Raw genomic sequence first — 17,601 nt, 5'->3', positions numbered from 1 at the left:
TACACTCTTTCTCCCTCTCTCTCTGATATTTGAATTTCAAGGAGATTTCTCGCTTTTGGTTTGATACCATTTGCAACCTTCTATTAATTATGGAAAACAAGTTTCTCTTTATGATTGCCATCAAAACTTTAAGAACTTCTTTTCTTTTGCAAGCTCGAGGTATTCTTGCATTCTTTTGATCCAAAAGTGATCTACACTCTAAGAAGAAAAAAGTTTACTTTTAATATTCCATCAGTAGGTAGATATTATATTTCAATGTGCCTTTCCTTAATATTCTTTGCAATTTCAGCCACTTGAAAGTAACTGTCGTAGCATATGATATGCAGCTAAATTTTCAATTAGGTTTTTAGTAAACTGGAATGCATCAAATTTCTGTCTGTTAAGTGATGACAACTAAAAATCCAGTTAATATCTTGGCCTTACAAATCACTATTCGAAGTGTTTTATGTTTTCATAAAATATATCAGTAAGGAAGGCCAGTCTTAGAAACAAAAAAGGATTTGGTAAATATAGGTTTGCATATTTCAGTTACTAGTCTTGTAGGTACTGATACATTAGAAGTTAGGTGGTCTTGAGCTAATTTATTTTTTTTTATTATTATTATTTCATAGGGATTTGTATTTTTCTAATGGAGTGAAGTACCAGTATGATAGTGAAGGGTCGCAAACAACATTCTTCCCAAAAGTGGACCATGCCTACAAATATTTGGGAACTACTGTAGTATATGGGAAAAATTGGGGGAAAAATGCGATGGAGATATGACTCAAGTTACACAAGTTCGATAAATCTTTAGATTCTGATTCCCATAATTAAAAAAATTAGGGTGCACCATAAGTTAAAGGGTTAGAGTGTATGCTTTCTATGCTAGTAACCCACATTCGGATCTTAATGAATACAAGGAAAATTTGTGATGGACAAAAATGGTGTTTGCAGGGTACTCCTGTTTCCCCTACCTGCATTCCATCATTACTCCATTAATCATCATCACGTGATGATATGTTCACCTTCCATGGTGCAGCAAAAACTGGTATTGCTCACAACTGGAATGTTTGAGCAGCAGCACTGGGTGGTGCACGAAAAAGTAGCCTGCCTCTCGTTTGAATGAATGTGATATCTGACGGCTGAAAGTGCCATTATTGTATCATATTGTGTAAACAGCTTTTGTCAGTTTTATGCAATAATCGACAGTTCTGTCAGCAGTTTATTCCATTACATTACTCAAATCACACATTTCTGTTCGCATTCTGCAAGATGACTTACTCAATAGAAGAAAGAATGCAAATTGTGGGAGCATATGTGAAAACAGTTTTGTTTAGAGAGACCAGCGAAATTTTCAAGGACAAGTTTCTTGGTAGAAGTCAACCAAAAAAGAGAGGTATACAGACTTTGGTTAATAAATCACATGGTGTAAGATCTGTGCATAATGCCAAAAGGCAAAGAGTCCCTTCAGTTCACATGCTAGAAGTTATTGACAACATTCGCCAAGGGATTATTCAGAATTCGAAGAAGTCAACTCTGGGCAACTGAGAACCCTAACATTGTGCATCAGCAGCCACTACAAGACACCCCCCTCCCCCCCAAAAGAGTATATTTACTGATCCAGGCTACTTTTTCGTGTGCCACCCTGTAGTAGTAAAATAAGAGCTCATCAAATTGCTGTCTTTTAAAAATATTCACCTAAATATAAAAAATGAGAATATGATGAAGTATACTTTTTTCCCCTTTCTGTTAAAAATAATCCTCAATTCATGTTGCATGGTTTTGAACAGAAGTCATAAAATCTCATATTGGTAAAAGTTAAAAAGAACAGAAATATATACCTACCTGTTCAGCTAAATTTTGGGCCAATTTTGATGCCACACTGCGTAGCATATATTCTGTGTTCTGGTTTGGTATACTGTGTAGAGCCTGTCTGAGCACAGATACTGGACTACGAGGTGAATTGCTAATGGGAGCTGAATTGGAACTGCTACAGCTTAATCCCAGGTTGCCAGTACCATTGCCATCTAGGGTACCACACTCTGTCTGCTGCGATGGTGAAGGTTGAGGGTCATCCACGACACGTGCCATAACATGACCGATAACAGTCAGTAATAATTTGCACATCTTCAACACTGTCAGATAGGCAGACCTGTATACAGAGAGTCAAGTAAATGTAATTATGTAACTTAAGTATTTGCAGCTGAAATGAAATATTCAGAGGGAGTTGAACAAATATGCACGTGTTTTACAAATGGATTGGTATTTGCAACAAAAATACACTTCTAATTTCTTAACAGATTCCACTTCCTTTTGTGCAATGTTTCTTCCTATTTTTATCACAGTAATCATCACCAAATGATAATGAGTCAATTACAGTTAACTCCCATAGTTATATCAAGTTAATAAGATTCTAAATATTAATAACTCATGATGGATATATGGAGAAAATGGTCTAACCCAGATCAAAACTATGAATTGCAGCGAACAATTTTTTCATAGCGTAGTTTTTTCCTTCCAATCACAGTGCGAGGAATTTTATAACAAAACTCGTTAAATACAATGCTGCTAACTCTGTGAAATCAGGATCATTAAATACAATGCTGTGAAATCAAGATTTTATTTGCTCCTGTGAAGTGTGGAGGAAAACTAGGAGAGGTTATAGTATATTATAGTTCTATTTCGAGCTCAGTAATGCTACATGATTTTAGCCATTTCTGTTTAATTTCCTTTGGAATTTAAATGCCCCTTAGATCAAGAATTCACCTACCTTTCCTAAGTCTTAACATACATTTATGCTAGACTAAAAAGTACACAGCACAACCATTTCCAGTTTCAAATGTAACTCGTAACACTGGGAGACAATTTTTTTTTTTTCTGAAGCCATGTAAACTATTATACATACATATAGTAGTCTCCTACAACTTCCTCTTAGACAACACTCTAGTGTCAACATTTCAATGGTTCCAACTCACACAGCATGCTTCAGGCAATCTTTTTAATTTGAAGCATGGAAGCATCATTCACATCACAATTTACATGGTTATCCATATGAGAACAGTCCGAAGAGTTAGCTCTGTGGTAGCGTGTCTGCCTCCAGACTAGCTGGCCTGGGTTCGATTCCCGGTGGGGTCAGAAATTGTTATGTAAAATTTCTACCTCGGGACTAGGAGAGATGGTGGTGCACAACTGCTAATCACTAGATTGTGCACCAATATGCCTGGGTTAAATCCCAAATCTCTCCACAGTACATATGAAGAGGAGGCATATGTCACTGTTGATAGTGATTCGTCCCTTGGATGGGGACGTTAAGCCTGGCGGCCCCCTTGGTGCTATTCGACAGGAGTAGGCTATGTGCCAGCACCGGGTTTCCCCTTCTCCCTTCCTCATCTTCATCATCACTCATTCCAGACACTACACGAACACTTACACATACACTCACCCTAGCACACGACATAACTCTCCACAGGTACACATCATGTACAGCGTGACCTGCAGAAGTGGTGTACAACTAGAAAATGGGTCACAGTTCTGCCATCTATCCGCAGTATGTGGAACCCGAATCACGCAAGTGAAGTGGGTGGACACGCACGTGGGCGCGTGCCCACACACACACACACACACGCACGCAAGCACACACACACACACCATATGAGAACATGGGTTATTTAATGGGGTTTAAAAAAAGGCGTGTGAGCAGCTATTTGCAACCGAATCTAAAATTCTTTCAAGAACAGAAACATAAACAATACCATAAACTGAATGCGAACTTACTTACAAATGGCTTTTAAGGAACCCGCAGGTTCATTGCCGCCCTCACATAAGTCTGCCATCGGTCCCTATCATGTGCAAGATTAATCCAGTCTCTATCCATCTACGTCTCGGGCTCCCCAAAGGTCTTTTTCCCCTCCAGCCTCCCAACTAACAGTCTGTATGCATTTCTGGATTCACCCATACATGCTACATGCCCTGCCCATCTCAAACGTCTGGATTTAATGTTGGTTCCTAATTATGACAAGTGAAGAATACAATGTGTGCAGTTCTGCGTTGTGTAACTTTCTCCATTCTCCTGTAACTTCATCTCTTTTAGCCCCAAATATTTTCCTAAGAACCTTAATCTCTGTTCCTCTCTCAAAGTGAGAATCCAAGTTTCACAACTATACAGAACAACTGATAATATAACTGTTTTGTAAATTCTAACTTTCAGATTTTTTGACAGCAGACTAGATGACAAAAGCTTCTCAACCGAATAATAACACGCATATCCCATATTTATTCTGCGTTTAATTTCCTCCCGAGTGTGTCATTTATATTTGTTACTGTTGCTCCAAGATATTTGAATTTTTCCACCTTTTCGAAGGATAAATCTCCAGTTTTTAAACTGAATGCTAACACGAACTAAAAATGTTTTCATATTAAAAAGAGGTACACAAACACATTACTAACAAGATGATTCACAAAAAATCCTAGAAATGAGCAATTCTTAGATCCTAGACAGTGTTTAGAAAGAAACAATAAAATTCCATAAAATATTCGGATGTAGAAAGTCCGAAATGTCAAGTTTAAGTGAAACAAATATAAAACAACAAAAGTAACCTCCAGATGTAAAGGGCCCAGAGGGTAAGCAACAACAGGTCAATAAAAAACATCAGGGGTATCAGAAACTTTACTGGAACTCTATTCACCAATGGAAGCTCTCAAATTAGATATCATGCTCTTATGCAACTGCAATGACTGAAGATCTTTCCATGTTGGACCAAAGTGTTCATCCACGAGATTTTTTATGTCTTTAGATTTAGATACAGAAAGAGACATTCCTTCACTCACTGTCTTTGGATTAATTTGAGCCACCAATTTTCCCGTTTTATAGACTTTCATAGTTCCTAGTATCATTGTGGTAGAATACTTCACCCTTACAAGGACAGTAAATTGTTTTCTCAATAATAATTAGTTTTGCCTTGGCTAAAGAAAAGTGCCAATCACGACGAGGCTTCATTACATCAGCAGTCTCAGATTTCCAATCATAAACTTTATAAGCCACACACCCAGATTAAGAACAGTTTCATAGTGAGATAATAGTTGTTCATATTCGTCAGGGTTTGTAAGGATATTGTCGAGGGGGGGGGGGGCACTTTAACCCAGAACTGCGACCTTTCACGATCTATTGCATTAATACTGATTCCTAAACTCACACTAGCTGACTACACAAAGGTTTGCTGCGTACCCAGGTTTCGAGCTAGCTATCCACTCATCCCTAGGTATTCTCTCCATGTATCACCAGCCAGCATTCTGGGAATGCTATGGAATGACAAAATGGTGACGAAATGATGTAGATGCCTAATATGGGGAAATGCGAGAACCTTGAGAAAAACTCTAACTGAGACCTTGTCCACCACAAGTGTAACTATGAATGTTTTCAATAAAAAAATCCCAGGTATAACCAGGACTCGAACCCGGACTACCTGCGTGACAGACTGAAGGTTTGACCACTCAGTAACCTTTTTAACTAATTTTTCAATCATTCCAAAAACATGATCTGGGAATAGAAACGAATGGCCTACAACTGGAAAAATATCTGAATTTGTGTGAAAGTATTAAAACTGCTAAGCACATGTTTCACTACACGTTACAAAAATTTTGAAGCCAAAAAAAAACCTACTGCGTCATAGAAGTGGCATAGGCAATCACTAAACTATACTACTACTTTCAATTTCTAATTACAACTCATTTTCTTAAAGTTTATGACTTGGCCAGTTTTCATACTGGACACCTCATTATGTTTGATTCTATTTTTACTTGCTGTCAACTGATGATATTTTGAAATAGGGATGATCGTATAAAATTATTGTAATGTTTAAATATTACTATTGTAATATGCAAATTAAATTTAATCAATAATGCTGCATTAAAAACATCTTAAAATCCTAACACATACAGAGAGATTCACCAACGAATGAATCTTAATGGACTTCCTAAAACCATGCTTGAATATCATCCCAAGGGAAGAAATCTTAGGGCCATAAAAAAAAAAAAAAAGTGGACCGAGAACGGCTCACTGAGACTGTAACACACCATAAGCCTTATACTTGTTTGGATGATGATATGATGATGATGATGATGATGATGTGATGATGATGATGATGATGACAGATTCGAGTTCTGGTAATTGAAATGAGAAGAAAGAACTCTAATGCTAAGTCATAAAGGCTTTGTAGGGAATATGTCACTTCATGACATACAAATACGTTGCTGCTACGACTTGACTTTATCCTCAATGCTTAATTTTTTCCTGTGTGAATCACGCATTAACCCGAACAACACTTAGAAAAATTCACACTACAGGACAGCAACCATTTTCCGTGTGAAAGGGTGTACATGTATTGTTTGATTGTAATTTATGACCAGATTATTCTCGATATTTTGTAGTCCTCATAGATAACTGAAAAGTGTAAAATTATTTATCAGTTCTATTTCATTATACGAGGTGGATTTGAAAAGTTCGTGGTCTGACACATAAATGGCATTGAAAACATGTCAACAAGGCTCCTAGCTTCCATTTTACATTACTTCAAGCACGAAATATTTATAATTTTCTGTTGATTACATTTTGTGTAGTTCAATTTTGAAGTTAGTCAGCCGAACAGATTGGCAAACATGAAAAATATCGAGCTACGTGCAGTCATTAAATATTTCGTAAAAAAGTAACGAGTCCAACACAAATTAAAGCAGACATAGATGCTACACTGGGGAGTCTGCTCCAGCGTTTTCGACTGTAAAAAATGGGCAGCACTATTTAAACATGGTCAGGAGTGTGTGGAAAACAACCCCCAAAGTGGACATCCAGTAACAGCAACAAGTGAAGAAACGTAGAAAAAAATTCAAGAACTGAACTGAATGGATGCACCACATCTTAGTCAATGTATGGGCATGTCCAAGGTCTCTGCAAGGTGGGTTCTGCATTTGTTAACAGAGGTACAAAAGCATGACTGATGCAAAATTTCGACAAATTGTCTCATTCAATTCGAGAAAAAAATTGCCTGATATTTTGAGGTAGTTTGTGACCACTGATGAAAACTGGATCCACTACTACATGCCAGAGACAAAACTGCAGTCGAAACAATTGAAGCACTGATTCTCCACCTCTAAAGAAAGCAAAAGCTGTTTAATTGATTGGTAAAGTCATGCCATCTGTATTCTGGGATTCTAAAGGAATAATCAACTAGCAAAGGGGACAAATCTCCTGCAGCAACTGAAAGGGAAAATTCGCGAGAAGAGGCTGGGTATGGCCAAGAAGAAAGTATTATTTCATCACAATGCACTGCTCATATGTCTACAAGCAAAGCTGCTAAACTACACGAACTACAGTTTGAATTATTGCACACATCCCCTACTCCCACATCTCGCACCCTCAGACTTCTTCATTTTCCCAAAGCTCAAAACTCACTTGCCTGGGAAGAAATTTTCATTAAATGAAGGTTTTTTTTTTTCAGACCTCGAGGACTCTGTGTACAAGGGGAGTATAGCAGGATTGCAGCACCAGTGGGTCAAGTGTGTGAATCTTAGAGGAATTATGTTGAGAAATAAAGATTGTTTCAGAATAATTCTAGTTAATTTTTAGGTCAAGTTACGAACTTTCGAACAACCCTCATAGTATCATATATTCTTTTTTCTGCCACAAGGGATTCTTGCAGCATGTTCTTTATTGTAATTTCTTTATTTACAGAAAACCAACGATCAAGTGAAGCATGTCCATGGAACAATATCAGTATCATTTTCAGAAATGAAACCACCTTTTTTTCTGTTTTTAAATTTACTGTTTGAAAAACAGTATGGAGCCAGAAATGATCTAACCTCTCATCCTTTGTAGACAAGCTATTCACTACTTCTTTGAAACTATCATTCTTACACACACAGAAGTATTCCCATTCTATATGATCGGCTTTATTACCTGAGAACCTTTTGTTTTCAACAAAGTTATTTAAAGCTATGGTTAGCCATATGCTGCTTCGTAGTGGCTGCTTGGCTAACTAGGATCGAAACAAAAAAACTCCTGTATTACGTTTATATGCCAGACTGCGCCAATAAGTTCGTGCACAACACTACCAATTGCTCTTAGACAATATGTACAAAACTCTAGTACTGTACATCCCTATCAATCCAGGAATGCCAAGAAATTCTGCTCAAACAGCATAACCTATGTCAACTTTAGATGCAGACAGAAACTTTTCTTTATTCTCTGAATTAGTTTTGGGGATGTTTTCTGAAGACTGCAATGACTCTGACTTAACAAACATTGTCATTACACTTTTCATTGTTGCTAGGAGAAATTCTTATAGGAGTGGTTCAAATGGAAGATCTTTCTGAAACCATTTAAGAATGTTTCCAAATCTCCAACAAGTGATAATATAAATGACAACTTTGCCTTAAGACGTTTATCTTTAACTTAAGTTGACACTACTTTGAAGCTGTTACAGTTTGGAATTTTTTGTCTCTTTTTGCTCCTTTCACAGATTTGCCATCATCCTGAGCACATTCAATGACTTTTGAATTTTCTAGCCATTTTATAAAATATATACAATACTTCAAAGGAAATATGTTTGAACTTGAATAGTAGATATAATCAGCACTTCTTGCAGGAACATAGCAAAACAAGAAATGAAGAGCATAAAGAAAATGTAACATATCCTATCAGGTTTAAAAGAAACCTTTATGCTGTCACTTTATATGAATTGTGCACAGTATGAAAGCCACAAGATCAAATGTTCACCAAAATAGGAGGGTCTCGATCATCATTTTGTAAATATTTTATATTCTAAAGAAACTTATTAACATTTGGACCATCCATTGAAATTCGTAAGTTGTTTTAGATTGAGTCCTTGCAATGCTCGCAAAAAAAAAACATAAATATGAAGTTCGTAACTCATTTGTGTCAGGAATGAAACAGTGAACTATAAGATCCATTTGGCGCATCTGGGAAACTTGATGTAATTATTCATCAAAACCAACAGTGAAATATGTACCCATACTACACATCTCAAGACCTTGTTTATTGAAAAAGGAAGCCAAATCATGACTGATTGTATACCCAACTTTTTTTCTGTCCATTTGAACTTTTGAAGCTATTCTGAGTCCACAAACATTACTGGAAACAAACGTATACTAGCTTCACTTGCATGTAAAGAATTATGTTGCAAGACAGTACGCAAACACTATATAATCTCAACTTTAGTTACTTGCTCTCTTGAAAGATAATTTTATAGATATCTAGTCTCTTTCAATGTTGGTGTTTTACAGGATGGTAAATTATCTTTAATGAAAGAAGAGGCAGCAGTGGAGTCTTATGTGGTAGTGTTGTTTGTGGTAGCTGTGGAAGGCAGAACACAAGTTGCATTTGTGGCTGGGGTAATATATATTGAATTTAAGTATTTTGTAACTTCACTATTTGAATTTTCTTTTTAAAAACATTGTTAAGTGATGATGAGAGCTGGTTGCTGCACTTGACAGCATTTGCATGCTTCTTTCCTTCTATATGACCGACTTTTTAATGCCTCCTTCCCCATGTTGCTAAGAGAAAATTATGTTTTATATATTAAACAGCATTTTCCCTAGTTTTGATGAAGACAACGTTAAAAAAAAAAAAATGTGTATATAAGCATATTGTATAAAGTCAAACCGAACCAAGACAGTTTGCATAATATAAAGATTGCGATGATTTTATATCTCTTCAAATTGTGTCATCCGTCATGTATTTTAATGTAAAAATCACATTTTTTTTAATTCTGTCAGTTTGTGAATGACAAAATAAAATATGTAGTGTTTGTTGAAGTATTTAATGTGAATATGTTCACACTAAACTAGTCAAATGTATGTCACAAACTATGCAAAACATGATTTCCCTTTAGCACTTACTGTCCGCCCAAATGGTTAAGTTGCAGGGTAATCAAAACGGGGAATTCACACGACAGTTAGTTACTTAACGGGGCCTTTTTCTTTAAATTATTATAAAGAGCTGTATAATAATACATAGACTTCCAATTCCGTACAGCAATATTTTCAGGAGAGCAGCTGGCTACGGACTGGAAGGTCCGGGGTTCCATCCCAGGTGGTGACAGGATTTTTTCTCGTTGCCAAACTTTCAGAACGGCCCCGAGTTCACTCAGCCTCCTATAAAATTGAGTACCGGGTCTTTCCCGGGGGTAAAAGGCGGTCAGAGTGTGGTGCCGACCACACCACCTCATTCTAATGCCGAGGTCATGGAAAGTATGGGGCTCTACATCCGTGCCCCCCAAATGCCTTCATGGCATGTTACGGGGATATCTTTTACCTTTACCCTAAAAGCCCAGCCACTAGCCTTTACAGAGGAGCCAGCAGAAATGGGTAGGGGAAATCAGAATGTGACATAACCACTCGGATAGACAGTAATAGTGTAAATGTTCTAGAAATGAATAAATGTAGTAAGAGACATAACCAATCATATGTAGAGTCAACATATAACAACAAAACATAATGCATAACCAGTAGATATAAATCAAAATGTAGTTCACTTAACCTCACAGACATTACTTAAGCTCTTGTAACCAGGATTAACTTTAATATCAATTCCAAAATACGTAAAACATACTTTGGAAACTCAAATTCTCCAAACTGCAACAATGTAATAATATTTCATATAATCCTCTTCTGTATTCACAAAATTGCACATACATGATATCACAGCTTTCGATCATCTATCCTCATAAATAAATAAGTAAATAAATAAATAAATAAATATAAAAAAAACTGAATATCCATTTCATGAATAAAGGATGATTAGGAAAGCTGTGAGTACAATATGACTGATCAGGCTTGTCAACAGGACAGAATATTAATTTATAGTCAACCAAATATATAAACATTAAAAACTCAATTCCTTTTGCTTCAGTTATGGTCAAATATGTCCATTTTATTTGGCAGAAAAGTAAATTTCTAGATTTTTTTCAATTCCCTGACATTTTCCAGTTTTTCCCTCACTCTCTGGGGTGACATTTCCGATTTTCCATATGGATGGACACCGTGTACTACAAACATTTGTGCTATTTATAGGAAAAAACATCAGGACGAATAGAAGGAATAGTGTACGCACTCCTATGTTCCCTCATTGTCGGTGGCGGACCTGAGAACTAGTGGCGCTTCGATCGTTATACTCCATCGTTTGTCTGAGGTCAGACACCTCGACAATACAATTTCTCGTGCGTTTAATGGTGAAAGTTGCTAGGGGTTGTTAGTATGCTTTGTTGTTTGGGGTTGTGTAGAAGTCTTCAATTTGTTATGCTTTGAATTAACCAGTGACAAAAGAATATTACGTGGTAGTTTACAAAATAATTGCAAAAATGCTGTACTGTTTTGCTCCAGGTTGTAGATCGGGATACGGTAGAAATAGTGACAAAAGACATTTTTTTCACCTCCCAAAGAAAAAGATGAGTTTGGGAAATGGGCCAGAGCGATTCCGCGGAAAGATAGGCAGCTTTCAGTAAATAACCGCATTTGTGATGTGCATTTTTCCGAAGATATGATTATAAGTCAGACTGTTTCATTATTAAAGGTCAAAAGGCAGAAATACCGCAAGTGCGTTGGAAATTAAAACCAGGAGCTGTGCCTCACATTTTCCCTAATTTACCGAAATATTTATCAAGTCAGGTAAAACATCGGAAATCACCCACGAGACAGAAGAATGGTGAACCCGCAGGGAAAAGAAGAAAGGAGAATGCAGACATTTATGATGGAGATCCAACAATAACAGCGGATCAAATTGACGTTCAAGGTCAGTCTAGCAGTAATAAAGATAATAAGATTCAAATTCAAGACAGTTGTCATGCTGATAAAATATTACATTTGAAGAAGCAACTTAAAAATTTGAATCGAAGGTACACAAGGGCTAAAATCAGTCTGTCCTCGGCGAAAGCCAGAATTTGTTTAATAGAAAAGCAGTTAAAATGTAAAAAAATTGAGGATAGAGGTAGTAAATTCCTTAGTAAGAAGCAAAAAATGATTATAGATACAATGATAAAGAAATGTGGACTCAAAAATCCCAGTGGAATGAGATATAGTGCTGACTTCATTTTGGAGAGTTTGCTGTTTAGAATAAAATCACCAAAAGGGTACAGACATTGTTTGCGACATGATTTGTTGCCTCTTCCCTCACAAAAGCATTTAAGAAAACTTTGCCGAGAACTTAACTGTCCATATGGTGTAAATCCACATTCCTTGAGTGCTATTTCAGATTTCTATAAAGATGAAATAGATGAAAATAAACGTTACGGAGTGGTAATATTCGATGAGGTCAAACTCAGAAGAAATTCACTTTAATAACTCTTCCCTTTAAGTGGACGGATTTGTTGATTTCGGAGATCTCACGACTGATGTCCAAAAGAAGCAATTAGCCAATCATGCACTAATATTTATGTTTGTGCCATTTATGAAAGATTGGATTCAACCAATTGCTATTTACGCTAGCAGAAAAGCTACTCCAGGTGATATTCTTGTTAAAATTCTTATTCAAGTTATACTACAATTAGAAGCAGTTGGGGCGAGAGTAGTCAGTTTCACTTGTGATGGCAGTCAAACAAATAAAAAGGCCTGGAAATCTTTAGAAATCAATGGAAAAAAATTTCCAGCACAATGCTATATTCCTAATCCGTCTGATGAAAAAAAGGAAGATATGGGCATTCTCAGATTTTGTGCATATATTGAAATGCATAAGAAATTATTTCCATGATAAAGTCGAATAAATTATGTTTTATTTAACGACGCTCGCAACTGCAGAGGTTATATCAGCATCGCCGGATGTGCCGGAATTTTGTCCCGCAGGAGTTCTTTTACATGCCAGTAAATCTACTGACATGAGCCTGTCGCATTTAAGCACACTTAAATGCCATCGACCTAGCCCGGGATCGAACCCACAACCTTGAGCATAGAAGGCCAGCGCTATACCAACTCGCCAACCAGGTTGACTGATAAAGTCGAACTCTCTTACAAGGAGAAAAACATCAATTTCAGTTTTTATAGGAGACTTTTTGAGGAAGATTTATCTGGATGTGCCGGTCTTAGGGTTTGTCCCAAGTTGACAACAGCTCATCTAAATCCTTCGTCCTTTCAGAGAATGAATGCCAGACTTGCGTTCCAACTCTTCAGTGACAGTGTCGCCAAAGGTCTCAAATTTTATCATGAAGTAGGGTCATCGGGTTTCGAGGGCAGTGAGGGCACTGAAGAATTTACAAGGCATTTAAACTGCATTGCCGATGCATTAAATTCACACACTCCTTCTAAGGCTCTTTATAAAGACTCTTCTAACCACAAATTCCTTATTGATTTTCTTCAATGTCTCAGAACTAAACCAACACATTTGCTTCTGGTATAACAATGGAGTCTTTAGTAGTAACCTTGCAGAGTACCTCAGAAATGAGTGAATGGCTCTGGAGCAAAGGATACAAATATGTCCTAACAGGGAAACTCACCCAAGACCCCTTGGAACGTCACTTCGGAATTTTACGTTCACTGAGTTCAGATGACCATCCTTCGATGATAGATTTCCTCCATATGCATTTATTACAATGTATTTATGTCCCTGCAAAGCAGGTCCTTAACATTGCAGGAAACTGTGAACCGAAAAGTGATAAACTACTCTCATCTTTTGTGAACCAAATACAAACATTAGCGCGAAATGCGGAATTACGTAACAAGGCAGTTAAGAACTCTGCAGAAACTTGTATAAAAGAAAAAATTGTTCTTTGTGAAGAAATGCATGGTCAAGGCTGGGAAAGTGCTGTGGCCGAGTTAGTAAATACCACTCCTGCCGTGTTGATTGACGGATGTTTAGTGTATCATATGGCAGGTTATGTCGTAAATCATTCCTCTAAGTTTATTGCGTGTACTCTCTGTGTCCAGTCCCTTCGACAGAAAAGTAATGTATCTAAACATTGTACAGCTCTCACCCAAATCAAGGACTATGGATCCGGTAGGAACTTCAGTTTTTTAACCAATCCCTCCCAAGCTGTGTACGACGTACTTCTTCAAACAGAAATGAAAATTAAAGGAAAGATTAGCTCAATGAGTGCAATATGGGGTGATATCTTCTATGACTGTCTTGACACTATTGACGCTCTTACGATCCAATCTTTGGGAGCAGGTTGTTGCAGAGAACACATCATGGATATTATACCTAAATTGGTTTACCACTACTTAAAGTGCCGATTCTTCTTCAGGACAAAGGAAGTCCGAAGAGAATTGCAAGCTCGTAAATCTGCCAAGTCATCTCGCAAACTCTTGAAGGTAGCAGGCAACTAATCATTCATATGGTGAGTAATTTAATTAATTTATAAGCACGTAAAATATCTTTGAACTCTGGTTTCATTTAACATTTTGTAGCGTTTTCTGTCCCTGAATTCGCAACTTGTTAAATACTAAACTTATCGCTTTCATAGCATTTCAGATTCCATTGTATTTTCTGTTACGAACCTTCATAATAGTGTTAACTGAGAGAAGGCTATTAATTATGAATAAGGGACTATGCAGGTATTCCTAAAGTTAAGAATAGACGGGTTAAATGGTAGAAATTTGCTTTTAAAAAGGACTACGTTTAGCATAACAAGAACTGTGAACTTCCTCCAAGTCAGGAGTTTCGCGATAGAAGCACCGCGTTGTGGCGGACCCGTGTAAACTCGCTGAGTGCGTACACTATTCCTTTTATTCATCCTGAAAACATCATCAGGGAAGGTCTGGCACTTTTTCCAAAGAGGGATTTTTGACATGAATAATTCTCTATATTCAGAGAGACCATCTGACTCTGAGGAAGACAATTTAAACGATCTTATTCATGATGATCCACGTTAATCAACTTGGGAATTGGACAATATGATGAACTGTGACCAAACAACGATCATACAATATTTGCATTCTAAATTCAAAATAGGGTGTTTAGGTGCTGATAGAAAATAATAAAAAAAAAAATCTGTTACCATTTATACTTCTTTGCTTACTCGTCAAAAACATTGATTGTTTTTGTCCCAGATTGTGACTGATGACGAAAAATTATGTCTTGACATCAACATCAAGAACAGAAACGAAAGGCTGAGACATAAGAAAAGAGCAACTCCCTGGTGTCCAACTTTACCATGAATTGCTTCCAAGAAATGTACACATCACTACTGAGATTTATTGCCAACAAGTTTGCCGCTTTGACACCATAATTCTACAAAAACTATTCTGAAGATTGCATCAAGTGATTTTGCAGCATGTTAATGCCTGTCCACATAATGCTAACATTATAGAAGCAGTTACCCAGGATCTCGGTTGGGAGGTTATTCCACATCTACTCTATTCTCCTGGATCTTGCTTTGTCAAGTTTTCATATTTTCCACACTATCTAACATAATGGAGAATGATGTAGCAAAAAATGTAACCGTTTTAACATAGGCATCATATCCTTACATTATGGTGATTAGCGGCTCCATATGACCTAGTTGGGAGAATTGGCAGACTTCATTGACCATATCTCCTCTTCACCACTTAGAGGATGCTTATACATGCCATGGCATTTCCTCCATTTTTGATGGAACAGTTATACCTCTGTGACTCAGTCCTCAGAGCCTTGGTTGTTAAAAACAGTTGCGCCACATAAAGGTGAGTAGAATCCAAGGAAAAGTGCAGTTGCATCGTTTCGATTACTTATTTCCTCGCCATTTTGTCCACTGTGCAGTCTTCAGAAAGAAATGCTTCAGAATCATTTTCAGCATGTACAGCCCTTTCTCTAGACACAATGTGTGTGAGAAATATTGAAAAGCAAGAGTTAATAGATTTAATGTCAAGAACTCAGCATTAGTTAGCAACAACACACTACCCAACAACCTCTGGGGAATCTTCTTTAATAATGGAGTTGCTCTTCAGAAGTGACTTGATCACTTCAACACCAAACCACTGGATTCCTTCAACAGTGAAATTTAAAAACTGGCAGAACACTGGGAGTCAGTCATAAACAATTCAGAAAAGTATTGTATATATAATATATTATTAGTTTTGCTATTCTGTTTATGTAACATAAATAATTTTGAACTTAAAAAAAAACCACTATGAATTCATGCATAAAAAAAGCATGTGCAAATGTGTACACACACAATATTACTTTTAGAGCATTTACAATGAACTGTGAGCATAAGAACTTTATTAACATCATAAAATAGAAGCTGGATTCTTACCGTTTTGTTGCAACATCAGCATTGGGCAGAAAATTATTTTTTGTTAACATGTCCAGTATAACTGGTGCATCTCCACTATTTATAAAGTTGTACTGAAATTCAAATGCCTTTTCTGACAGAGGATCCAAAGCAGGCATCAGAAGTGCATACATAACCTGAAGAGAGAAAATACGATCTATATATTCAATAAATAGCATTTTATAACAACTATGTGCTCAGTAATGGACTAACCACGTAAAGCAACAAAATTATATAATTTCATTCCCCTCACAACTAAGGTAAATAAATGATATTATGTGACATATGCATCCTCAGTAAACATGTTCATAACAATTTTTTTTGGTTAGTTATTTATTTAGGAATGAAAAACCATTTCTTACATGGAATTCTCAGCAATCCACATCTATGGAAAATTATATATTTGATTTACAGTGGACAGCTTATAGATGGACACACATATTAAGAAGCAAGTATTTAATGATGCTATATCAAAGTCACCACAGACTATCAGACATTTACCTTATGGTTGGGGAAAATATCAGAAAAAATCCAAACAGGTAATCAGATCAAACAGGAATTAAATCCATGCTCGAGTGTAACTCTGGATCAGCAGGCAAACACCTCTGCTGCCTCAATGTTTTACTGTTATTTGCATTTCGTATGGGTCGGAATGAGACGACACCTGTGGTTCGCACAGGTCGCCCGTCCATTTGTGACCAACATGTGGAGTTAGTGCGAGAGCTCCTTGCTGTTGACCATTACTGGACTGTACGAGAATTATCAATCAAAGTTGGATTCAGTCATCAAACTGTGTGGCACAACCTGAAGAAAAACCTTCACATGAGAAAAATTGCAGCACGCTGAGTTCCTCATATCCTGACAGAAGTGGCACCAATATGCAATAGCTCAACTCCACCTACAAAGATATCACAACGAAGGGGACGTATTCCTACAATACACTGTTGCCATTGACGAGATGTGGGCATGAACATACTAAAGCGTCAGTCTAATGAATGGCACCACAAAGCATCACCACGTCCAAAAAAAGTGCGATATGAACCCTCTAGGGTGAAAGTCATACTGATAGTGGCATACGATAATGAAAGTGTTATCATTAGCCATGCCGTACCTCAAGACCATAATGGCAATGCAGCATACTACCAACATATTCTCGAACACAACTATGTCCAGCTATGCAATGTAAATATCCACATTTCCTGAGAGAAATCCACCTTTCATCTTACATGATAATGCTCATTATCATGTCGCAGAAACAGTGGCTAAATTGCTATAGGGGTGGGATTGGGAAGTATTGGAACATCCTTCGTATTCCCCTGACACGCATTGTATTCTTCACCTGACATAATTAGGAACATTAAATCCAGATATTTGA

At 37.0% G+C, this 17,601-nt stretch overlaps 1 protein-coding gene across 6 annotated transcripts in view; it reads right to left on the bottom strand.

The window, feature by feature from the left end:
* The window catches only part of faf (ubiquitin carboxyl-terminal hydrolase-like faf), a 607,647-nt gene that overhangs the window by 382,073 nt on the left and 207,973 nt on the right, over positions 1-17,601 (bottom strand). For all 6 annotated transcript variants that reach the window (XM_069845718.1, XM_069845714.1, XM_069845717.1 and 3 more), the window contains 2 exons: positions 16,209-16,363; positions 1,825-2,131 (listed from right to left, as the gene is read on the bottom strand). In XM_069845718.1, the coding sequence (XP_069701819.1) occupies positions 1,825-2,131; positions 16,209-16,363 (462 nt within the window). The remainder of the gene's footprint in view (positions 1-1,824; positions 2,132-16,208; positions 16,364-17,601) is intronic.

This window comes from Periplaneta americana, chromosome 14 (assembly GCF_040183065.1).
Source record: "Periplaneta americana isolate PAMFEO1 chromosome 14, P.americana_PAMFEO1_priV1, whole genome shotgun sequence".
NCBI classification, from domain to species: domain Eukaryota; kingdom Metazoa; phylum Arthropoda; class Insecta; order Blattodea; family Blattidae; genus Periplaneta; species Periplaneta americana.
Note: the sequence above shows the minus strand (reverse complement) of the source record. Positions and strands in the feature narration are given on the sequence as shown.